Source organism: Oreochromis aureus, linkage group 19 (assembly GCF_013358895.1).
Source record: "Oreochromis aureus strain Israel breed Guangdong linkage group 19, ZZ_aureus, whole genome shotgun sequence".
In the NCBI taxonomy this organism is placed as follows: Eukaryota; Metazoa; Chordata; class Actinopteri; order Cichliformes; family Cichlidae; genus Oreochromis; species Oreochromis aureus.
The window spans coordinates 6,245,646-6,271,067 of NC_052960.1; the positions used below are offsets into that span (position 1 = coordinate 6,245,646).

Sequence of the window (25,422 nt, forward strand, 5' to 3'; positions counted from 1 at the left end):
TTTGTTCACATTTCATTCTTTTATTTTATGAATTGATGTTTGAAAACGGAACAAACCTTTCACCTGGCAAAAAAAAAAGAAAAAGAAATACGATGGATTTTGTTTTATTTGTTGTCGTTTTTTAAATACTTAATGGCAGTTCAGCATTTTGTGCATGACATAAAACATCACACCATCTTTGGGCCACTTCTCAGTGAAAAATCATGAGGAAAAAAATAAAATAAAAAAAGGCTTCAGACAGCAGCTGTAATATTGAGACAGTAATATTTCATTTACACCAGTAATGGTGACAGTTATGCTCGACAGTCTGTGTGTGAGTGTGTGTTAATTCACCATCAGTAAACACTGTAAGTGCTGGAAAATGTCAGCCAGGGGCTAGTTTAAACCGCAACACCCATCCATCCATCAACAACAACAAAATGAGTAACAACAAAGGCTGTATGAACGCACCCGCTCCCCGACGTCCACGACGAGAACGAACAAATTCATATTTTCATTAGGTCAACGGAGCAACACACCCCAGCTTATCCCAGAGGTTTTCCTTAAGTTCTTGCTCAACCAGCAGAACTGTGAACTGCTCATGAAAGGAAGTTCAAAGAGTGAAAAAAAGAAGCAAAATACAATCAAAACAATTGGGTTTAGGCCTAATAATGTCCAGCATGTGGAGACATGCCTGGGTGTGGCAACAAAGATAAAAGAACCACAGAGTTCATTCCTCATCAAAAGTCTCTCACAGAAAACTCCAAACAAAGGAAAGCACACAAAGAGTGTTAAAATACAGAAAACCTCCGGTTTAGGAGTTAGTAAGAGTATTGTTTTTATACTTTTGATTTGTCTGCTGCTCTTCTAAAATCTGCCAACTCCTTAAGTTAGGAACCAGGTGTTAGGAGTGAAAAACAAGAAGGACAGAGGGGATGAAGTGGAGGGGAAAGAAAGGAGACAAGGGAAAGTCAGCCTCGGGGTTTGAGAGTTTAGCCGATTATATACTCGTAGTGAGCCGTTCACTGCAAGAAGGAGAAAGAAAATATCAACGGATTCTCCTACAGCACGGAAAATGGAAAGTTCATAGCAGTGAAATAAGGCCACATGGGACATATATATGAATAAATAAATAAATGGGGGAACTATATTATAATTCTATAATTAACTATAATTCATTAAAAAAAGAAGAAAACATGAGAGGCACTGTGCGTTTTTTGCTATTACCAGAAGGATTACACTGATGAATATTAAAGGGGACCTATTTTGCTCTTATAGCAAAATAGACTGTTACAGTAGCGGGTTATTATTTTAATGATGGCCAGTCTGTGCAAGATTACGAACCCAGTGAGAGCGTAAAGCTCTGACACAAGCTTCTGGCTGTGAGAACAGAGACTCCGCCCACTTTCTCTTTACAGGGAGCTGCCAATGAGAGGATAGCTGGGCTAAATTGGGAGGAGCTACTTAAGCAAGACAGAGATGGCTTATTTCAACCTGATATCACGGTCCACCATTTCATGCTTTGCCTCTCCAAAACATGAAATGTACACGCATGCAGAAGTTGCAGTAACAGCAGAGGGAGATATTTTATTTCAACCAACATGAAAATAATCACGGGAAAGTGTTTAAACAGACATTATTAACACATTTACATGTATATACACATTAGCCCCCCGGCTAAATCGATTCTGAAGATTAAGGACCCTGGAATGTACTTCATACGTTTCTTGCTTTGTGGCTTTAAATACATTATCTCCCCCTGCTGGTAATGCAACTTCTGCAGGTGTGTCCATTTCACATTTTGGAGAGGCAAAGCGTGAAATGATCAAGGTGGACCAGCGTCTCTATTACATGTTTTGCTTTGATTCTGGGTTGCTTACTTTGAACTGCGAATCATGCAAAGCTATTTTAGTAAAGGAGCAGAACAGGTCCACTTTAAAGTTTTAATCAGATCTCAACCATTAAGAGTCATCCACATCCAAAGTGATGGGTATGATGCAGGGATTACACTCGACATGTAATGCAGTTTAACTGATTAAAATACAAGGTGTGAGTAGAAGGTCTGTCCATAAAATATATTTTAAAAAAACACACCTGACATTTGGCCCATCTCCCCTTCAAAGTTTGAATTTTGGCTTTTCTTGGATCTCTCCCTGGAAGTCCCGTTACAAGCTTTAGGACAACGTATGGTTCACACGGCCGCTGTAGACTTGTAGCGGCCTTTGCAATGGGCCTAAATTTCATTTATTTTCTCTAAATTTTGCTATTTTTAGTATAGCACATTTAGTACATTTCACAATTTCTTCTGGAAATTTTTCCATTTTTGGGACATTAGGGGCTGAAATAATGCATAAAACTAAATTTTAATCCCTAATAATCAGATTTCTGTGAGTATTTGGGATGTCAAAGTAACACTTTATGATATCCACAGCCTCCTAGGTGAGGTGCGCCCGGCATGTCCTACCAGGATGAGGCCGCGGGCTGGACCCAGGACACGCCTCAGCTCCAGGTAAGCTGGAGGAGGTGGCTGGGGAGAGGGAGGTCTGGGTTTCTCTGCTTAGGCTGTTCCCCCCCACAACCCAGCCCTGGATAAGAGGAAGAAGAACGAAGAATGGCACTATAACCAGCTGCTCTGAATACGGCGAGTATTTCTTTTTTTGTCTAGCAGCAGGTGTAAATAATTATTTTAGGGATTTAGCATGAGCACCCCCAACCAGTTTCTGTACAAATGGATAAACACTTTCCAGTTGGACTGGGACCATCTTTTTGTTGTAGATCTGGTAAAAATGTGGTAAAAATGACAGGAAATCATAACGAGAAGAAACAGTTGCAGAAACTTCTAGATAAATCTGAAAGCCAGTGGCATCATTCACCAGTCACGCCAGCACAAGCTTTTCTCAGCATCCGCCCTTCTCGTCACACCTGGCTCTCTGTGACTTCATCATCTTCCTCAAAATTAAGTTCTAGGGTCGCTATGGGACAGAACGGAGCTTCCAGGGAACGATCTGGAAAAAGCAGTCACTTTAACTGAGGTGCAGCAGTGCACACAAACACAACAGTATCTGCTCAAAATGCTGTTATCGATCATGTGACGTGTTGCCAGAGAGGCAACCGTCTGCGTCGGGTTCACTATTCTCCACAGAAAGGGTTGAAGCAAAATAAGGGGACACTAATAAGACAACTCAGATGGGCGTCACCTCTCACCAGTCTGTATCTGAAATAAAAAGCACATCTGACATGCCGGCCACTGAAAGCTGTGTGAGACATTCCCTTTGTCCTGCCTAATAACATCAGATGTTTGTAAACTCGTTGTGCGTTTCTGTGACTGCTGCTGAGGTAACAAACCCGAAGCGCCCGTTCATCGCGTCTCTGTTCGCTCCCTTTCCCTGTCAGCCTCCGCCTGATGTGACCGATGAGCACAGTTTTAATTCAGGGGACTCTGAGCGGGACGAGCGCCGCTTGGCATCACTGTAAGCCGCCACATTCGGCAGGTGCAGATGAGGATGCGAGAACCACTGCTTCCTCTTCCTGCTGAACCTCTCTGACAGCCAAGATGCGAGTGAGCATGCTCTGTAGAGTGGCGGCATCCAATGGTTGAGAAGTGTACCAGTGGGGACTGTTGAGGTTAAAATGGAAATGATAAAAAACACATTATTTTCACTTTACAGTGTCAACATAAAGTCTTTTCTGTTTTCTAATCTTTGTGAAAATGTGATGGACAGAAAAAAGTAACTTTGCATGAGTCTCATGCAAATGTACTGTTTATAAGATTGGGGAAACCTGCAGTCAGCTGAGACTGAAGAAGTCACTTGGATGAGTGACAAAACGTTTCTCCAACTGAAAACACAACTTTTGGAGATTTACTTACCTGGATGATTGAGCATGCATCAAGAAACTTTGTATGAGGATGGCAGCACCGAGGCTAAAGGCAATCCAATGAAATATCAGAGTGCGGGACCAGAGCCCCCCTCAAAAAAATTATGCAAAATGACAAGGAAATCCTGTCTCGTTAGCTTGTGTTGATCACACAGCACTGAAATGCTTACTGAAGTGTTGCTTTTGTAGAAAATACAGAAACAAAAATAACAAGACACCCATAACCGATTCAAGAAGCAACGCCCACACGTATTCACAACGAAGCTTGGGTAATAACGACACTCTGACCTGTGTGTGTGGACGTTCTGTTCCGGCTGCAGGTAAAACATGTTGGTCTTTTTCTTCACAGACTCCGGGCTGTGGGGCACAAAGGAAGTAATGCGCTCAGTTTTCATTCCTGCAGCAGTGATGGCAAGTTTGTCTGTGTGTGAGTCTCACCATCTGGAGAGGTAGAACTCATAGAGTCGGACAGGACAGTGCAGAGGGTTGGTGACGTTCTCCATCATCTCCAGGTCCCCCTCGTTCTCCGTCTGCCTTTTTCTGAGTCGTTCTAGACATAACGGGACACAAAAACCCAGCTGATCACTACTTCTGTGCATACTTTAGTTAAAGTCATTCACATGATTTCAGTCAACGACGCCCACCTGTCTCTTCAGAGCTGGGCGCGCTGGTGCTGCTTCTCTGGAATCGGAGGTAGTAGACTTTGCCAGCTCGGCTGCAGGGTTTAGAGTGGCGGGTGAAGTTGGAAAAAGACAGGCGCTGGTGCTTCTCCACGGTGTTGAAGTGGAAGTATTTGGTGCAGAAGAAGAGCAAGGTGTTGAGCAACACTATGGGTGAGTAGGCGCCCAGCTGCTTACACTCCCACAGGTAGGACTCCTCGACACGGGAGGAAACAACGCCACCTGGAGGAAGAGAGACGTCTGGATCTTTTTGTTTGCTGGTTGGTGTTTAAAGCAAGACAAACATACTGTAAATATGTATCGAGATAATACCCTACAGTGAATTAATTCTTATTTTTGCTACAATGATATGTCTATTAAAGAAAATAGATGAGGAATAATTGAATAAAATCTATTTTATTCATCATACCACTAGGTAGTAGTTTTGGTTTCCAGAGTTGAAGCATCCCAGAGATCTCGGAGGCAAACTGATTGTACAGCTGGTCGGTGAAGATGTTCTCTATGCGACCCATCATAAACAGATGCTGTCCAAACAGAGAGGGTGGGGGACAGAGAGGGTTGTTTTAGGAAAAAACATAAAGAAACATGATGGAAACCAGTTGTGCAATTTTTCGTGGGCACCTGTTGTATCCCTAGACAGAGGTAGAAGATGCTGTCCGGGCTGTAGGGCTCTCCGTTGGGCCGTCGCACTTCTTTGATGAAGCAAGACAGACCAAAGCTCAGCTCAGCGGAGTTGCAGTCAAGGACGTCTTCTTTCACTTCAACTGGATCGGCTGTCACGGGGAGAATGAAGGTAAAGCGCAGGCAGTGCAGATTAAGCAGAAAATTAATCAAGAACGAGGAAAAAAACTTACATTTTTGTGGCTGCTTGTTGCGTTGCTGGACCCAGCTTCTCCAGGCTTTAACCCCGTACAGGTGGTTCAGTTTGGAGGCGGCAGAAGGTGCCATGGCTGTGCCACGCTCCAGAGAACCAGTCCGCCTCCGACCCTGAATAGTTGATGGAAAAAAAAAAGCTTTTATGGCCAAATTAGGTGCATTTAAAACATCATAACAACATAACATGGAAGTACAGGGAAGCATTCTTTGTTTTGTGTCCTGGTTTTTGTATGAGTAGGAGTTTTCAGCTACATAATCAGACAGGGTATGGGGAAATAAACCCCGCCCCCGTCCTGATGGGTTCTCTGATCAGTGCCTCCACATTTAAAACAATTCTCTAAACACCCTTGATTGGCAGGAGTGGAAATAGAAGCGAGGAAGATAGCTTATGCTCTTACAGTATAATTTAAAACATACATGATTAAACATGGCTTAGGTATTTTTTTTGTTGTCTATTAAAATATACAAGTAATAAAATAAGCTGGCAAATTCCAAAGTCCATCATAGGGGGAAAAAAGAGACTCATAATCAATGATGTTGTACCCGTTTCCGGCCGGACGAGCCCTCTCTGGGTCTCTTCACTCCTCGCTGTGGAGCACATGACTTCTGATCCAGCGACTCTGCAAAAACAAACATTTCCAATTATCCTGCTTCTGTTGTTAGTGGATGATTTTCATCTTTCTTCTGTATTAATTCTATTCATTTATTAATATCTATTAATCAGCCACAATTTCTAGTGGCTTAATGTTCACCTAACAAGCACAGGATTCCTGGTTTGAGTCTGGAAGGAGAAACAGCTTAAAAAAATAACAAAAAACCCTCCAAAATCAAACTTATGGAGCTATCATACTGAGAATTTCTGTTTTTACTTTTTTTGCTGTTCTTTTTATTTTTTATCTTGTCTGTCTGGATTTCTTCTTGAACTTAGCATATACCGCTAAAGCAAATCTGAATCAAGTATATGTTATGCTTTCTTCAGCTGACTATCAGTGATGTCACTTCTCACTAGAAGGGAAGTCATTTTCCAAGTCCATCATCGGGGAGGTTGGTGGTTGATCGTCGGCACAGCTGGCAGGAGGGTCGGTTGTGATTTGGCTCGTCTCCGGCTCTGGATCAGCTGCCTCTGGATTCTTCTCTGAAATCTGAGTGAGTGGTAGGTCAGCTTGGTCTTCTTCTTCCCTCAGAGTTTCCGCGTGATGAGGGATTGTGGGAGCGACCACTTCAGACTTCATGTCTCCACTCTCAGAGGTGTTCTGGTCTAGAGCAGTCACATACAAACCCAGAGGATCATGAAAACACTTTGCTGGAATTGTTACATCTATTAAAACCAGGATCAGAATGCTCACCTGCACCGGACTCATCTCTTTGAGTTTCTTCCTCCACCAAAGACGCCTCTGACTGGACAGCTGCATCTTTCGTGTCCTTGTTCAGTGGTGGAACCATCATGGGTACTGGAACCTGTAAAGAAAAAAATGGAAAGAAGTGTTTGATTTACTGAAACAATTATTTAAACCTTATGGATTGTGAATATAAAGTAAGAGGACCTACAGGCATGGGCATAGGCAGTGGAACAGGTGTGTGCTGGGAATACATGTTCATAGGCACTGGAATAAAGACCGGCACTGGGACTGGAACCATTAACACCTTCACGTTCTCCTCTCCTGCTGCTAGAGGAGGATGACAGGGAGATAAAGAAAGAGTTAATCCTGTTTTTATGTGAAGCAAATGATTTGAAGAAGAGGAAAATTAAAGGTGAGACACAGGAGGGGGTCACTGTGACATCACGGGCCAATTAAACAAACTTCACAAGAGACCAAAAAGTGACAGTTTGGGGTTAGCCAAGAGTAAGTGGACCTCTTAACCAGCTGTTTGTGTTCCTAACTGATGAAATTGATTTTTTTTTAAAAGAAGCTACCATTAGCTTTTACTTTTTCCCCATACGATACTCATTGCACAACTGAAACAAAATGAAAACAACAAAAATGAATGCTCTCAGATTACTGAGCTTACAGTCGCACTCAGACTCTAAGGAGCAGCTGTTATTGATTCACTCCAGAAAGGGATCTTAAAGAAGTGGGTGTATGTACAAAAAGGTGGCATTTATTAATAAAAAAATCTCCGCTCTGGAACTAACCAAACCTGTCTTTACTACCAGCTGATCATTAGGATTATAGGTGACCCACAGACATCAACAGGAAAACCCCCCCAGCTGATGGAGTCGGCTACAAAAATAACACAGAGAAAATCTGGGAAGTGGGCACAGGGAAAAGTGGAAAGAGAGATTCCTTTCACAGTCTCATGAAGTTAAAACGCTACCATTGTGACCCTAAAAGATCTGCTGTCTGCTGTCTTCTGATTTATTGGAACAGCAGCTTTTTGATTTTTCTGATAAACGCAATAACAAACATGTGGCCAACAGATGTCGCCACTGAGACGTAGCTGACTTTTCTGATGGAGTGTCAGCTCACTCCATCAGAAAAATTTGATTTCTCATCACTGTTTCTGCATTTCTGAACCATCAGGGATGGCAAATAAACCCAGCTGCCTCATGTCAGGACTCAGCTGACATGCATTTATATCAGACTGAAAAAAATCCCAGATAGCAACCTTCACATAATCACAATAAATGTAAGACTTTAAAACCTTTCTTAATATCACTTCAATGATTACATTTGATCTGGAAATAAACATCAAACGTTGATGTCAGTTCAAAACGATCATTCTTTTGGTTTAATTTCAGAAAAATGCCCAAATGTGTTTATTTATATTAAGAAAATAAGACCATCATGAAGTCCCACTTCTTATTAAAAAAACCCTCTGGCATACATGGTTTGCTTCGTTGACATTTATCATTATTTTAGCATCCTCACATATATGCAGACTGTACTTTTTAGATGTTTAAGATGCATATTTTATCAAGACACTATTACTGTTGATGGTTTTACACCTAAAAAACAGCCGAGAGGACCCAAATGTGCCGAAAGGATGAAAACAAGAGACCTGTAAGTCACCTGCAGCCACCTCATTAGGTGGAGAGGAGTCTAGGTATTTCACCTGAGTCAAATATCAGATGCTTTGTGGCATTTGGGCCACAAAACACCTCCTGTAACCCATGTTGATCCCAGCAGAAGACTTGGGGCTCTTAAAACCATTGCCAGTGCCTTAACTGAGCCACAATGTTAAGAGTCTGAGCTCCATTCTGATTATTTTGTTAGCATTTGTTGGCAAGCGGCCGAGGTGAGGTTCAAATATGTCCGCTATCTTAAATTTGTACATGTCAATAAAAAAAAAAAGAAAAGAAATAAACCATCACAATTGTTTTTTTCACAAATATAATTTATTTGCAGTTCTTGTTTTCAACCAAAACTTTCAGGTGAGAAAAAACCCCAGAGAAAATGAGGAAATGAAACATGCAGATGCACATACAGCAAAGTGGAATAAATATTAAAACTAAAACAGTGTACAATGGGTCATTAAATAAAGTTCAGTAATGTTACACACAGTTGGAATCAGTTAGACTTCAACTCAGGTCAGAATTGAAACCAAACTTGGTTCGCACGACTGCATCAGTAGTGAGGTAATCTTCATGAATCACACATTCATATCAAACAAAGTGTAACAGGATATAAAGTTAGACTGACATCAAATAAATGAATGAATGAGGTTTGCCAGACTCGAGACCAGTCAGACATTAAAGTGAGTGCAAGTTTTAACCTCAAAGATGAATGCCTACCTGAGGTTTCAGTTGGGGATTTACTAACCTTCAAACTGCTCAAATACTCCAGCTTGATTTTAATAGATTTACTCACCTATTAAAGGGGGATCCGTTGTTTTTATAATTTAAGTATTTAATGCCAATGCTTTAAAGCAGATGTTTTTAGATTGTTACTCCTGGACTCTACCAGCTACCAGAGTAGCTTTGCATGATTCACAGTTGAAAATAATCCTCATTTATCTTTTACTAGGCCTGGCTGCAGCCCCTCGCTCTATCCTCCCTGCTTTAGCCCCTCCCCTGTGAGTGGGTGGGGTCTGTGCCTAAATTGACCATACTAGGAATAACCACTCTCACTGACATTGTACAGAGCTGAGAGTTTAAAAAAAAAAAAAAGCCTGAAACTTAAATTTTAGAGCAGTCTGAAGCCAGATGTTTTACTTGCAAATACACTAAAGTTGCGGGCTGTTTTAATTGTGAGCATCCACAGTTGTTACAGTATATATGGAAAAGGGTAATAGGTCCTCTTTAATGCAGTCACCATCCTACACAATAACAACACATGCCTCCAAATGGGGTATCATCTTCATGAGAAGCTTATTGAGAAGCTAGAAGAGGTTTTTTTGTTTTGTTTTTTTTGTATACCTTTCAGCTTATAAAGAAGAAAAAACAAATCTCACATCACAGGAAATGGAGGAATACTAGTATGTATGAGGGCCCATCATGAATAATAATAATTTTTAAAAAATGAAATCCAAATTTAATAGAAGGTTTTAATCATTTTACACAATTCTTCTTCTTCTTTTTTTTTTGACTTCTGTTTTGTGGATCTCTTGCAAATACCCACCATACAAACTAAATACTCATAGCAGAAAGAAAATACTCAGCCATGTGATTAGGTCATAAATACTGCTGTCTTTACTTCTTATAAAAATACACAGAAAGCCCCTTTAAGTGCATCATTTCTTTGTAGTGCCAGATTACAAGTATGAATTCACAAAAGTACTGTAATGAAATGAGGTTTTTTTGCCTTTGTTCCTAAGGCTCTGGAGGTAATCATAAACAGCAAAACAATATATATATGAAGTAGTGTGGAAACATCGGTTAAACCCTGTAGTTTTCAATCTGTATCCGAGGTCAGGGGAGAAGGGGAGGAGGAGGAAGAGGAGGAGAGCCTCTCACGTTGGCAGATCAGGAGGCTGTGGAGAGAAAAACTCGGGTGACACACTCGACCCTCTCAAGAAGTCAGCTGGAAAAATGCAAATACATTTCAACAAATCACGCAAGCACAGCATTAACAGGTTTAAAAAAGAAACAAACAAAAAGGCTGTAGTTGTTGTAACACTCTCAAACATTCACACATGCTGAATTCACAAGCTTTATTATTTACATGTGTTAAAGCAGAAGGGAATTTGTGTGTTCTTGGAAGACTCACCTTCAGTTTCCAGTTCAGGAATCATTTTGTAGATCAGCCGGGTGTGATAGAGCTCGAAACAGGGCACGGGGCAGAGGCCGGGCTCTCCTGAACACGTCTTACAGTAATACGACGTCTGCCTGCCCGACGGCTCACTCCTGCTCTCACAATCTGTCTTTTCAAGGTGCTCCTCCTCCTCCTCGTCTTCTTCTTCTTTCTTCTCCCTCTCCTCATCCTCTGCCCTCTTCTGCTTCTTCTCCGCTCCCTCTTCTTCCTCCACCCTCTTCCTCTTGTCCTGTCTGCAGACCTTGCAGTCTGAGTAAGTCTCTCTCTTCCCCAGGAAATGGCGCCCGGTTAGACGCGCTGGCAAGCCATCACACGGTTGCGTTTCTCCCTGACATTTTGTGCACGACTGCGCTGGCGTGGAAGCTTGAGCTGACGGTTGGTCGGACTGCGAGGAGCTATCTAGCAGAGCTGGTGCAATTGTTAAAAACAGCTAATTGTGAGCAAAGATTAAAGAAAAAAAAAAACTGGAAAAAAGAAACACCAGCCGTGGCCTGCAGGAACACTGCTGCTGAGCATAGGATTCATTTTTATTTTAGGTGCATGGTGTTTAGATGGAGCAGTGACTGATACACAGCAAATGTCAACTCTTAGTGAATGATGGCACAAATGGTAGCAAGTCTATCAGAATATTAGTTTTAGTCTGTCTGATGATGCTTCGATGAAAGTGTTTGTTGAGACTTCTCAAGTCTCAACATCTACAACACTTTCAAGAAGTTCTGTGTTTTTATTATAATGTCTGTGCTGCCTCTCATACACTGAAGGACTGACACTGAAACCAATAAAAACTAAACTCAAACTAAATATTTACAACAATAAAATCTATAAGAAAATAAGCAAACCTACACTGGCCCTGAGAGGTCAAACAGGAACTTAAGAAAACACCAGCAAACAGAAAAATGTTGCAAAATAACACAAAACACAGAAGAAATAGAAAAATCACATAGAAAAAAAATTCACATTGGGTGTTTCTATTTCCATTGTGTTTTATGTGCTTTTGTGCCATTTGCTGGTGTTTTCTTAATTTGCAGTGCATTTGACGTCTCACAGCCAGCGTACGAATCCACTATGGAAAACTTGCTGAAATGGAAAAAAAATGAAAGCGCAAAGTCAACAAAATAAGAGTGAAAACGAATGAGAAAAAACCCCTGATAACTGGTGCACTCACAGTAACAGCATTAAAAGAACATGATTATTATTTTTATTATTGTGAATAACGTTTATATTATTTATCTTGATTCCCTTTTTTGAAGTTTCACTAGGAAAAGCAATTTTATTGAGTCCTACTGGGTTCCTCTTTTTTTGTTAACAGTTCGCCTTATAAAGTTGAGAAAATTAAGCTGACACCCTGATGATGACTTATATAAAATATTAGTTTTATGTGAGGCAGATGTTTAATACATAAAATATAATTATTGCTGTTGAGACAAACATGCAAAGCTGTGACTTGTAAAAACCCCCAATAAACAAAGACATGAGAACAATGTAGCAGGTTTGTGTAAAAATCAACATCTGTCCATTTTTAAACTTTCTGAAATGATAATTTTTTTAAAGGTGCATTACCGGTACATGTCTCTTAGTGCACTATGTGTTCACCAGGTGTTTGTTGCTGTGCTGTACTGAGTTTTACTGTCAGGAAGTTACTGAAAGTGGTGCAGCTCAGCTCCCAAATCTCACTAATCAACTGGCAAAACATGTTGAGGTGATTCCTGCAATTACCTCCTGATTCAGTGGAAGGCAGCTGGCACATGCTCTCTTGGTCCATGGTGAAGGGCCTGCACAGAACGGACTTGTTCTTCATCTGACGTCGACGGGATGAAGGCACACGCATGGCATCGGTCTGGGTACTGGCCTGCATATAAGTATCAAACAGTAACGATAAACGAGGCGGATCTGACTCCTAATCATAAGTTTGTTACAGTGGACAGTTTCTCCAACAGGAATCATTTGAGTGCCAAAAAGGGTGCCATTTCTTTAGCAGTCTGTGCTGTTTGACATCAGAGATGTAAATCTTGAGGCCACCTTAATGTGAAACTGCTCTCTGCAAGTCCAAAGATCAGGTTTCAGCCTTTCTGAACTACAGCTCTATTAAGAATAACAATGGATACTGGGGCACCAGGTTAGCTTACAGGTTGAGCAGATGACCCTCTGCCTGTCTTCCCCACTCTCTCCCCCCTCTTCACTCACTGCATCATTAAGAATAGGAATGGATACTGGAGTCACTCGGACTGCATACCGACACTTAGTTGTAGTGTGAGCACATATTGTTTGATCTTTGTGGACTCTCTTTACACAGCATGCTTGAAACATGATTAAACATTTTGGGTGAAGTATCTAAGACGCACCATTTAGAGAAAATCTTTAGGTAGTTTCAACAAAGCAGTTTTCTTTATTTATTCTCTTTTAGATCTTTGAGGTCAATGAAAAATGCAAGTGACAGGCGATGTCGCCGTGGTGAGGTTAATTGTGATCCTTGCAACGTGCTCGGGAAGTTGACACTTGAGTACGGAATGCCACAGAGTAAAGAAAATAAATGAAAATGGACCCAGTAATATACACAATTGATCCTCTCTAATAATGTCAGGCAAAATCATCTAACCTGTGAGAACAAATAGACACAGAAACAGTACATACGTGGTCGAGATTCTTGCCGTCTACATTGGAGGTTGGTAGAGCTCCTAAAAGAACAAACAGACAAAACACAAAACCCCAATAATATGGTTATAATAATATGAGATCTGACATCACAAACACAAACCTAAATGACTTTAAATATTATCAGCTGCTTTAGAGGTAGCTATCTTTTTTCTTTTTTTAAATCTGTACTGTGCTCATTACAGAAAAAAAAAAAATTACATAAGAGCTTCTCACTTATTGCAAATACTCACTCTAGAAAGGATAAAATGTTTAAAAACCAAATCTAAAGACACTAAATACACAAAAAATATTAGAATATTAGGACAATGGTTTTATGGATGTGTGCATGTCCTAACCAGTCAGAGTGGTATCTGCTGACACGCTGGGCTGCGTGGCGGAGCCGTTGGCCAATGAGACGACATCAGCTATGACTGGATTCATCTTTGAGGAGTGGTGGGGTTGGGTTGGAGCTGGAGCTGGAAGTAGAGAGAAAGGGGGTCAAACCCAAAATAGTGAATGCAATCCCTTCACCCAGATGCTTCAGTGTTTACCACGCAGACCTTACTTGGTATGTTTTGATTTAAACACCATTTGAGAAGCAGCTCTGTAGCTTTTTAAGCTTTTGCAGATTTGAAATAATTACTGCGCGTGTTCATGTGCAGCTTTACAGTTTTGAACATCGTTTACCATATGGTGTCTGTGGCGCCGTCCCATTACTGCTGCTGTGTTGGCTCGTCTCAAAGTGAAGGTGGCAGTACTGCTGTAGGCAGGGCAGGTTGCAGAAGTTACGCACCGAACCCAAACACTGCAGCTTCTCCGTCATGTAGCCCTGCTTCCTGCAGCTGTCACACCGACCCATCTGCACCAAGACATAGGAAAACACGACCACATTCAACACGCTGCAAGAGGCATCGTGTGGTTCGGTGAATAGTGCAGTGGGACAGCCATATTCTCACCCCGTAGTAGAGTACAGTGTACTGGGACATGCAGTGCGGTCTGCAGAACTCCTCCAGCTTGCCTCCGTAGTGACTGTGCAGCATCTTCTGCGCAATGCCAGAGCAGTAGGTGCAGGGACGCCAGGCATGCTCCTTGCTACGAGAAGTCAGGTCATGCTTGAAGAGCAGCTTACAGTCTGGAAAACACAGCAGGAGGGGTATTAACTCAGCACTACTACAAACACAATCAAGCAATCAAATCTGGAAATTAAAACAGAGAGAAAAGCTAGAGAGAAAATGCAGATAGTTCCTAAGAGATAAGAATTATCTTGTACGTTCAAAATTACCAAAAAAGGTCCAAGTAGATTGTGAGTTAGAGTTTGAGGGTAAAAAATAATAACCAAGAGGACCTCTGATGAGAAGGATTTGCAAAGGATCACAGCAAAAGAGCGGCACATGGCTGAATTATGTTCAGTAACCAACATGATGAAACTTGACTAGCAGCATTAACTGTGTAGAAGAGGATGAAGGCCATCTTTGAGCATTACTCACTTTCACTGCAGAAGACCAGGTCCTGCTGGTTGTAGGCGATGGTGTCAAAGATCACCTTATCCTGCTTACACCACTCGCACACAGCAAGGATATTTTTGTGGGTTTTATACTGCTCACAGCACATCTTACTGCAGAACACAGAAATTCGACCCTGCAGGCAAAAACAACAACTAGTATATTCCTTTTTTATGGTGTGGCACTGGTCATGCGGAAGGATATGAGCGTGTTTACTTACCTGGTGACTGAATAATAGCGGCTTGGTGTTGAACTGTTTGCTGCACTGATGACAGGTCAGTTTGGAGGTGTCACCTAGCCGACCCTCTGCCGGTTTCAGTGGCTGACCGGCTTGCGTTTGTCCCGGCACAGAAGGGGAGGAGGAGATGGCTGGATGGGGAGGCACTAGTGGGGGCACTGAGGTATGACTGGGATGATTGCCTGGATAGGGAACTGAGGATGGGTAATCCTGAGGGACGGGAGGGACTGAGCTGGCTCCGGCAGAAGGCCCCGGTTTGGGGGCATCTCTGACGGAGGGGTCCCTGAGAGAAGAGGCTCCATTGGTCAGGTCTGGCTGGGATATGTGGCCAGATTTCTATGAGACATGAAGGGAAAAGAAAAAACAAAATTACAAGACGTCTTAGACCATCAATCTGTGCCATCGTTAAATTTACTAATGCCACTGTTGCTTTACCCTGAAGATAGACACACAGGTGTAGGAGCAGAAGTTACGTATGGTGCCGTCCACCATGGCCAGGTGATACTGAGGAACGGCGGTCACTTTACACAGGGAACATGGGAATGGAGTACCTGCAAAAAAATTTAAAAATAAAACAGTCATTAAAAGCAAAAACTTGAGAATTTTCCTCCACTGGAGCCAGGACGCTAACTAATTATTTTCTATTCTGCATGGTATCTTAATTTGTAATAAATATACTGCTGTAAACCCTCTGCTTGTGACATGACCCTGACACATGTGGACGCGTGTGTGTCATACCAGTGAGATTATGCTGAGGTGGTCGACTCTGTTCCACGCAGACCACTGAACAGTAAAGCTGAACTTTGCCCTTCTGGTCTCGTTCCATGATGGTGGTGGATACGACCACTGTCTTGTGACAGTACGCGCACTCTGTTGTCTTTCTACAGGTCTGTGGAGGAAACAATACGAGGGTGCAAAGCATGATTTTTCTGACATAATGAATCATGAGAACAGATGCATATAAGTATATACACACAGAAGCAGCAGCTGTGCTGGCGAGGCGAGTCTGTGCTGCTCCCATTTTGCTCAAAGAGAGACTATAAAACATTTTGTTATGAAAAACACTTTTTTAAAACTAAGAAGTTGGATCGATTATTGTAACTCCTGTGGAAAAAACTTCACTGCCCAGGATAGATCCCTCTTCATATGATACGACAGGGCAAACCACTGAACCACCAAGTATGCCAAAACATCAATTCAACTCTAGCACTCATAAAGCATATATCTTCAAAATTCAGCAGGTTCTGATAATTTGGACACATATGAGGGGGCACAGCTGCCCCTGAGCAATAAGGTGGCAAAAAAACCAAAAAAACCAAAAACAGGTTTTGTTATAAATAAACAACATGACTCCAAAAAGTTAAATGTATAGAACTGATACAAAGATATTTATACCTGTTTGTAGGTGCTAATGCAGGTGGGACCACAGAAGTTGAGCTGAGACCTTTCGATTGTGAGCGTCTGACAGGAACCTGATTTGGTGTTACAGTAAAGACCGCAGCCTTCGCAGCAGTTCATGGCTAACTGACGTATCTTGCGCCAGGTTACAAAGCAAGCATCGCTGCAGAGTCTGTGTAGGCGGCCTTGATGGGTGACCTCGTGCTCAATCGGCTGTAGAGATGATCGCAATCAAAACATGTGGAAAAGCAATAAATGCAACCAAAATGAAGAGACGCTGACCTAAAATTGGATCTTTATGTTACACGCGTGAGGTCTTTTACCTTGTTGGAGACTTTACAGACACTACAGAAGGGTCTGTCAGTCTGGCGGTCTGCTGGTTTCTCTGGCGGCTTCTCTGGCTTTCTCTCCACTCGTTTATCGACCCATTTGTCAGGAAGCTTGTCAGTCTGTTTCTTCTTGTGTCTAAAGACGGATAAACAGAACTGGCCGCAAAAGTGCATGAAGGTGCTGTCGTCTGTTGGGATCGTGATCATGTCCCTGGGCTGGACAATCTCCCTGCAAAGAGTAAAACAAGAACTATCGATGTGGATCCCTGTGCTGGTTTAAATGGAATAAATCAAATCTTTTGATTCACAGGTAGCACAGGAAGCCCTTGTTTTGCAGGCTGGCCGTCCAGATCAGAACAAGGACTACCATTGCCACCTAAAATCATAGGCTGAATGATAGCAAATGAAACTGGAGTAGCAGACCCACAATGACCCATGAGACTGGACGGAGCAACAACTGAAATTTTAAAATAAAAGTGAGGGAGCTATCTTCTACTGAGATGATCATGTTGCTATCTCTAAACACCCCCTGAAAGATGCTACACAGGCCATTAAAAGTCTCAGAGCTATTAAAAAAGAAATAATCACATAGCGTACAATCCTCCATCAGGGCTTTGGAGAATATCGGGAGGTGCAGCTGCAGCTCTGACTTAAAACATCTGACTGAAAAAAAGCTCAATTAAGCACCTAGTTTAAATCTGCTTATTACAAATTTGACTGTTAAGTGACAAATTTGGCAATTTTTAAACAGTTGTTTACATTTATGTTGGGTGTTTAAGATAACCAGCTGCTCCAAAGCAATGTGAAAATAGAGGCAAAGAGAGAAAGTTATGCTATGCACTAAAGGATCTCACATTTCAGCAACATTTAAAAGTAGATCATGTAAAATAAAGTAGCATTTCGTTAAACTCTCAAGTGACCATCCGTATACAGGTTTCATAGCACCACAAGGCAGTGAGTTCATGTCGATGCCCAGTGGAAACAGTGTGTACCTGTTGCACTGGAAACAGCTTCGGTTTTTAGTGGGCAGAGGAAGATGGCCTGTCAGACATACGGTGGAGCAGAAGAGCTGCGTTGATCCTTTTCTCTGGAAAGCTGTTTGACCTTTCAGCAGAACCTGAAAATGTAAAGTCACATCATTGTACAAATTCTCAGCAGATAAAAGCATTAATAAGCTAAATACAGAGTTACGTGAAGCTTTTCAAATTGTAGTAGTTTTCCTTTAACAATGTGCATTTTTGCATTAATACCTTAGAGCAGCCGCTGCAGCGAACGCTACCAGGAACTGGGGGTTGTGGTGGGCGTGGCGGTATTGGTGTCAGAGCTGGTAGTGAAGTTGGGAGTGGAACTGGAGGTCTGATGGGGAGGGGAGCCATGGCTTGTAGGACAGCTCCTCTACCAGGGATAAAAATGGCAGTCGGAGCTGGGGCTGGGACTGCTGCTGGCACTGGGGTGGACAAGAGGTTAACAAAGCTATCAGGCAGATTTATTAACCCTTAGATAATTCGCAGATTTTTTCCTCTCTGCCACTAATCCGTGGTTTATCAGTAGGTCCAATTTCAGGCCAATCTTCAGACCAAGATCTTCTTTGGTTCACTGAAAGTCTTCGGTGCATTATTACCAGGACTAATAAAAATAACGCAATTGGATTCGTGTTATTACAGTTAAAATCAAATAAACTACAACATAGTGTATAAAACATCACCACTAATGTTAAAACAAATGCACTCACTGGTAGGAGAGGCAAAGGTGTTGCCTCCACCTACGGAGAAGACGGAGCTGATCCTCAGCTCCTCCTGCAACAATAAAACGATAAGAAATCAGACTGCGCACTTCTGTCTGTCTTTCATACTGCTATAAATCACATCAAAAAGGTCAAAAGATCATTATCTATTTAAAAAGACCCTCAGAATCAGCCACTTTTGGTACAGTAACTTCAGTATATTTAATGAAGGCAGGTAAAATTTGATCTTCATGCTGTGACTATATAAGAGCATGGCATATTGCTCGTGTGCTCCAAAATGCTGAAAAACATGACTTAAATTTAAAAGCACACAATTTTGACCCACCTCACTGCACTTCAAAGGCCTGCAACTCTGAAAATATTAACGTAGTGTGAAAATAAAATTTGACATGTTATTGTGCAAAAGCAATCGGCTGATTCTGAGGGGACTGGGTGGGATATTGTTAAACTTGATGACCGAAATAATGAGTCTATGTATTGTTATGAAACAATTTAGTCTGTTAGCAGCTTCAATCCAAATACAGTGAGGTAATCTTTGCCTTGTCTCTATACCAACCTCCTGGTGTTCGAGCTCCTCTTTGATCTGTCTGATGGAGCTCTGAGGCAATAACGCAGCATCGTAGCCTTCATCAATAGGTTCCTCTTTTATATTCACACTCGGCGAGATCGGGGTATTGCTGTCCTCCACCGGAGCTGCCTCTGACGTCTGAAATAATAGAAAGCGTCCATAACTACCTGAGCTAAAAAGGCAGTTAACTGACAGTGTTTTCCAACCCTCACCTCTTCCTGTTCACTGTCTTCCGTCTCCTCTGTCTGGTTCAAGACGCCTGCATCTAAACATGGATAGGGGGAAAAAAAACACACAAAACAAAAAACAGCATGTATTATTGTTTTTGTTATTTTTTTTAGTAAACACTTTAAATAAGTTGGAACAAATATGATCTGCAGAGGAAATAGATGCCAATCAAGATGCTTTCCAGATGGTATTACACGGTGGATCAGATGGTATCCTTCTGCTTTCGTAATTCGATCGATCCCAAAACCACTGTCTGACAAGCAGCCTCAGACCGTGAGAGAGCCTCCACTGTGTTTCACAGATGGCTGTAGACGCTCTGCTGTACCTGTCTGATTATTTGAGCTAAAAACTTCAAATCTGGATTCATGACAGGTTCTTGTTTAACTTCTCTTCTTTAAGAATGGCTTGTTGACAGTACTGTTCGCAGTACTTCCACTGAGACTTTCTGTCAGTGCGTTACCCGATACCAACAGATGCTAAATTCTAAGATTTTCTGAGAAAAAAAGAAAAAAAAAAAACCCACAAAGGAAAAAAAAACAAACAATTAAACTGAACAAAAATTACCAAATAAAATGCATGCTAAGATCTTCATTAAACCACTGGAACTCCACAAAAATCACAAATTCTGATTCATGTGATATTACATTAAATCAATATGTTGTTGGTCACACACAGGAACTGACTGCCACTTATTCTAATTGTAGCATGGGCATGCACTTGTTAAATTAATGTTTTAGTACTTTTTTACTGTCTATAAGGTTACATTTAATTCAACTGAATAATGACACCAAATCACAACAAGTCAGCTCCCAGGGCGCTTTATATTGTAAGGTAAAGACACAATAACACAAAGAGAAGCCCAACAATCAGACAACTCCTGTGAGCAAGCACCTGGCTACAGTGTGAAGGATTTTTTTAAAATCTGTGACACCTTTTGAAACCATTTTCACTTTCCTTTCAGGACATGTGCAGGTTACAACTTGTAATGGCTCAGCGGATCTTAAATGATGATCCAAGAGGATGATAAAAACATTTATTTTAGTCCTTTACGTCACTGCACAGACATTTCCCAAATTCTAAATCATTTAGTAGAATTAGAAAAAAAAAGTGAGTCTGAGCTAACCTCATTCCTGTCTTCATATTTCTGAGGTACATCTGTAAGATGCAGAGCAGCTCACCAGGATTCAAATCATTTGTCTCTTTGACTAAAAGAAGTAGGCTTCAGGGAGAACATCCTGCACTTATAAGGCTTCTATTCATGCTGTCCTCTTTAAAGAAATAGCTGGCGTTTCACTTCTGTTAGCTGCAGACCTGCAGGCCTAACACACTTTTCTGTGCTGGTAACAGGTAACCTCTATTGCTTTCGCCACTTCTCGGCCTCAAAAGTCCTCAAATCACTCCAAGTTAGTGAAGGTTATGAAAGTTGGCTGCTTCTACACTTGAGAAGCTCCATCCATGTGCTGTTAAAACTGTCAGTCTGCAAGTAAAATGTTTTGATTTCAAATAGTCAATCTATTTAATTTCAAATGCTGCCATTCATTCTTATTTAATTGTCAAGTTTTGTGACGTAATCAGACAGTGCTGCCAGATTTGGAGCTTGCCCCTCCCCTGGTTATTAGAAATGTGTGTGACATGACATGAGACTACACATCACTGTATTTTTATTCATGTCCTTTGCTTAGACTAATATTTATATTCTTTTAAAAAGTATTTATTTAGGACTGCCTTTTTAAATTTTTAATGCAGTTACTACAGCCTCACTTTATCTCTAATGTTACTATTTTGCTTGTTTTTTTTTTAGGTTTCTCATTTTTACTAAGCATACTATTTATATGGTATTTTAAATTACTGAATATTTGTTTGTTTCTCTTACTTTTTCTTCTAGTCATCAGCTTGTCTTTCATCTGTGAAGCAATTATATCTAAACTGACCTGCATATGCAGTAATAACATATTGTTATTGTACCTTACAGTATGAAGCACCTTGAGGCTATGATTGTTGTTATTTGGTGTTACACAGATAAAGGGGAATTAAATTGACATCATTGTGACTTCATGAGGGTTGTTTTGCTTTTATTAGGCTCCACCCTCGACTCAAAGACTGTTTTATGAGCTGAATGGTACGCTCTGTGACTAACTGTATAAAAACAGTGGAGTAGAAATAAAAAAATAAGCAAACAGATGAGTCACTAATTATCATGTCCTTCAAAATAAGCAGTGTTACCTCTGCTGTTGTCTTGTGACGAGTGGAAGGTGTTGGCGGAACCGGTGCTCCCTGCCCTCTCTTCTTGCTCCTCCTCCTCTTCCTCCTCCTCCCCTACTTTTGGCTCAGAACCGAAGGTATTGCTCGGAGCTTCGCTGTTCGCCTGCTGGGTACTTTTCCTGCCGGCCTTATCCACGTCTACATCCTCCAGGGTGCCCATGGGCAGGGCAAAGTGCCAGTCTTCATCATCTTCCTCCTGCCCAAATGAAGGAAGGCCATCCAGCGCGTCATCAAACGCTGCCGCCCCGCTTCCTCCTCGTCCACCTCCCCCGTCGCTGCTCCCCATTTTAAAAGAATCCTGTGGGTCAGAGGTGGGCGAGGCAATGCGAGGAAGTGATGACTCGCCCGCCCCTTTGTCTATCTTTTCTTCTTTCCTGCTGCAGTTGCTATTCTCCTCCTCTACCTCCTCCTCCTCCTCCATGGGTTGTTGCTCCTCTTGTCCTGAAGTTTGGTCCACTCCCTTCGTCTCGTCCTGTTCACCACTCTTGGAGGATGCATTGGAGCCCCTGGAGGAGTCGGCGAAGTCTCCCAGCCCCATCACCTCGTCAAACACCCTGGACATGTGCTCCTCATGCTGTAGAGGAGAGAGATCATCATAATTTCTCGACAATACATCCATATACAATACAATTTTTGACAGATAGGGGCCAAATATGTTCAGTGAAAACATAAAATACATCCTGGATACAACCCCGAATTTGATAAGTAGTTAAGAAAAACGATACAACACAATCAGAGATATAATTAAGGCATCAAGTGCCGTTTTAGTTTAACATACAACAGTTTTCTGATTAAAAACACATATTCTAGAGATAACCAAACATGTAGCACGACTGGCTGCTGGTGTCTTACTTGAGTTAATGCATTTTTCTGTTATTTCTGCCAATCTTGAATAAAGCACAACATTTTTTTATGATTCGTTGATCTAAAAAACATCTAGCAGGGAGTCAGTCCCCACAGACTCCCATGGTAAGAAAATAAACTCTTGATTATGACTTTAAAAAAGTATTAATTTCTATACAATAGACAATAAAACATCCAAGCAAATAACAATCATTTTAAAGAAAAATACAAAATAATCAATGAAAACCTGCTTAAGATGATAAAACAGACACACGGGTCAAAATTAAGACGCAAAAAGCTTACGGACACCCAGTGGGACCTTCAGAAAACCTGGCCATGAAATCAAAAGTTACCCGTGGAGCAGTAGCCCACATCGGAGAATTTTACCTTGTAACTGGGATGAAATGTTAAGCTTGATTTTCAGACTTTGCTGGTTTTGTTGGTAAAGACCATTAGACACTTTACAGCATCCATTGAGCCAGCAACCTCTTGACAGCAGTACCTTACAATCACCACAACCAGCGGCCTCTGTGCACACACACAGGAGCTTCTGTTGTAGTTTGACTATGCTCAAAGATCTAGCTATTGTCTGTAAACACACATCGTCAAGGCAGCATGTCCATTTTAAACCAAGTGTTGTGGGTTTGTGGGGAAAAAAACAAAAGCTTTTTATTCCAATTCCGACATATTATCAAAACTATTTTTCGTAAAAATTTACATTTCAACTTTTTAACTAGAATCAGGAGTAAATCATTATATTCTGGAATGAGGATTATGTTGAGCACGCCCTCTGCTGGGCTCCAGGCTGAATTGTGGCACATTTCTGTAAATAAAATAACATGAACTGAAATGGCTCCCCTACATTGGCAGAGACATTTTACCTAATCACTCTTAAAAATGACTTCCCTCCCATCACTCTCTCTCTGTGAGCTGAGTTGTGTCTCTCTGAGGGTTTTCTTGATGTTACTCACAGTTATGGACCTTGCCTTGGTCTTTCTGGGTCTGCCCGAGCGTCTTCTGTTCTCGGTAATGAGGCCATCATTTTTGAACTTTCTGATAATATATTGAATTGTGGAGGATGGCACATTGATTTTCTTGCTAATCTGACGAACAGAGTGTCCCAGTGTGTGCAAATAAACAATGCTTTTTCGTTTCTCTGAGGACACCTCACTTATTTTTACCATAATTTTCTTTTTGTTAAATGGGAGTTGCTGACCAGTTTCATGGTAGTTTATAATGGATGAACAAGGCCAATTAGCACAGAGTATAAACACCTGGCTCTTGCAGAGCAACCACAGGTGAAGATGATCACACTGATGATGGACCACACAAACAAAACTTGTTCAAATAAGAGAAGGAGGGAATGTCTTAACCTTACTTTAAAGGTATTATTTAAAAGCAGTTTTAAATATTCTAAAAATAACAAGCCATTGACATAAAGTAAATAAAAATACCTCTATCCTATATATTGTGCTAAAGATATATCAACTGAAGCCCAACCTGAGCCAGGTTGTTTACATCCACTCATCATGGGTGTGACTATCATGGTAATTTGGGGGATATTAATGATTTCTTTATTCTCTCTCTTCTTTTCTTTTTTTTCTTCACAGGGTGGAATAATTGCACAGCATACATCTTTAATGACTTGAATGAACAAAAACACAGGGTGCACAGGTTTGAATTCATTTTTGATTTTATCTAAGAAATATGTTTAAACGTCTCTTGGCAAGCTGCAGCTCTAGTAGTAGATGCTTTCGGTAGTCATCCACAAGCTTCTGAATAGATAACTGACCTCTATTCTTAGCAGAATTGGTAGAGTTAATTTAAATTTGTTGGTTTGCCGGCACAAACTCTGCTTTTTAAGTGTAGTCCATAAATATCCAATAAGATTGAGGTCGGGGCTTCGGGAAGGCCATTCCGAAGTTTAACGTTAGCCTGTTTTATCCACTCTAAAACCATTTTTTAATATGTTTAGGATCATTGTCCTGTTGGAGTTTGAGCTGTCTAGCTGTTGAGCTGAGGTGAAGTTGAGGTGAAGCTCTTCCTTCATCCACTCTTTATGTAATGTACCAGTCCCACTGGCAGCAAAACAGACCAGAGCATGATGCTACCAGCACCATGCTTGACAGCTGATAGCGTTCCTGGGTTCAAAACCCTCATCTTTATCCCTAAAACATACCTCTTGTCATTCGGACTAAATATCTCAATCTCTGTCTAATTTGATCATAGATAGATATTCACTGAGTGTCTTAGACTTTCCCATTGTGCTGAGTACTGGCCAATCCAAAGACTGCTGGCACACAGTTGTAGTCAATCATGTATACTAATGAGAAGTTAACAAACCTTGGCCATGTCAAGATAAGAACCTTCATTTATAGAACCTTCAGCACCACTCGCTTAAAAGATGAAAGTGAGTATATGTATAAATTTGACCCTGAATGGATTAGAAAAAATCCAAAATACATTAAGCTTGTGCACCCAATTCTGGGTTTTTTAAACTCATTAAAGATGTGCGCTGTACAATCATTCCATGCTGGAAAAAGAACAGTTCAAAGAAATACTTAAAAATCCCCAAATTATCATGAAATTCATTCCCACGAAGAGTATGAAAACTTCTGACCACAACTGTATATGTGCAGTTTGGAGGTTGTAGGGCTAACTTAAGTCAGCTAACTTGGGCTACATCCACGTTGGTTGGTGTTTGTAGTTTTGAAGCCGGCGCCTGGTTGCTTATGGACCTCCCCCTAGATTTTGATTACCTAGGCATCCATCGAATGTAATAACCAGGTCACTCTCCAAACAGGAGTATCCTGCACTCACTGGTTGTCACTTCAATCGCTCGCCTGGAAGTAGATTTAGGTCCATCTTGGAATGTGCCTACAACGTATAGTCAGTGGGTATTTCTCCTGCAGTCATGAATGTCATTCATATCACATACCTGCTAATGACCAGTTCAATAACTCTAATTAGCTACACCTGTTGGGTGGCCATACCCTTAACTCCAGTATCCAGATGGGAAAATAATCTCTGTAGCATTTTCTTTATTGAAGGGGCAAACTATGTACAGATGCAA

The 25,422-nt window shown here is 41.3% G+C and overlaps 2 protein-coding genes across 6 annotated transcripts in view; one reads left to right on the forward strand and one right to left on the reverse strand.

Moving 5' to 3' along the window:
* The window catches only part of LOC116325294 (zinc finger MYM-type protein 4-like), a 26,534-nt gene continuing 1,112 nt past the window's right edge, over positions 1–25,422 (reverse strand). Inside the window, exons 1-29 of one of the 4 annotated variants that reach the window (XM_039603103.1) lie at positions 23,321–23,578; positions 21,468–22,080; positions 19,229–19,281; positions 19,005–19,154; positions 18,437–18,500; positions 17,955–18,151; positions 17,697–17,821; positions 16,699–16,933; positions 16,373–16,588; positions 15,716–15,866; positions 15,413–15,528; positions 14,960–15,313; positions 14,725–14,875; positions 14,194–14,369; positions 13,925–14,096; positions 13,594–13,713; positions 13,235–13,278; positions 12,320–12,452; positions 6,960–7,078; positions 6,758–6,869; positions 6,418–6,669; positions 5,955–6,031; positions 5,390–5,522; positions 5,157–5,308; positions 4,945–5,059; positions 4,500–4,757; positions 4,294–4,405; positions 4,144–4,212; positions 1–3,595 (exon numbers count right to left, since the gene is read on the reverse strand). In XM_039603103.1, coding sequence (XP_039459037.1) covers positions 3,445–3,595; positions 4,144–4,212; positions 4,294–4,405; positions 4,500–4,757; positions 4,945–5,059; positions 5,157–5,308; positions 5,390–5,522; positions 5,955–6,031; positions 6,418–6,669; positions 6,758–6,869; positions 6,960–7,078; positions 12,320–12,452; positions 13,235–13,278; positions 13,594–13,713; positions 13,925–14,096; positions 14,194–14,369; positions 14,725–14,875; positions 14,960–15,313; positions 15,413–15,528; positions 15,716–15,866; positions 16,373–16,588; positions 16,699–16,933; positions 17,697–17,821; positions 17,955–18,151; positions 18,437–18,500; positions 19,005–19,154; positions 19,229–19,281; positions 21,468–22,080; positions 23,321–23,533 — 4,833 coding nt within the window. In that variant the 5' untranslated portion in view covers positions 23,534–23,578 and the 3' untranslated portion in view covers positions 1–3,444. Of the gene's footprint in view, positions 4,213–4,293; positions 4,406–4,499; positions 4,758–4,944; positions 5,060–5,156; positions 5,309–5,389; positions 5,523–5,954; positions 6,032–6,417; positions 6,670–6,757; positions 6,870–6,959; positions 7,079–12,319; positions 12,453–13,234; positions 13,279–13,593; positions 13,714–13,924; positions 14,097–14,193; positions 14,370–14,724; positions 14,876–14,959; positions 15,314–15,412; positions 15,529–15,715; positions 15,867–16,372; positions 16,589–16,698; positions 16,934–17,696; positions 17,822–17,954; positions 18,152–18,436; positions 18,501–19,004; positions 19,155–19,228; positions 19,282–21,467; positions 22,081–23,320; positions 23,579–25,422 lie in introns of those variants that run through there. The other 3 variants (XM_039603102.1, XM_039603101.1, XM_039603104.1) reach the window with 3 other exon arrangements.
* adprs (ADP-ribosylserine hydrolase) overlaps positions 23,660–25,422 on the forward strand; it is a 10,088-nt gene continuing 8,325 nt past the window's right edge. Inside the window, exon 1 of one of the 2 annotated variants that reach the window (XM_039603111.1) lies at positions 23,660–23,734. Coding sequence is in view for 1 of the 2 variants with exons in the window: in XM_039603110.1 (XP_039459044.1) it covers positions 23,999–24,023 (25 nt within the window). In the remaining variant the exon portion in view is untranslated. Of the gene's footprint in view, positions 23,735–23,970; positions 24,024–25,422 lie in introns of those variants that run through there. The other variant, XM_039603110.1, reaches the window with a different exon arrangement.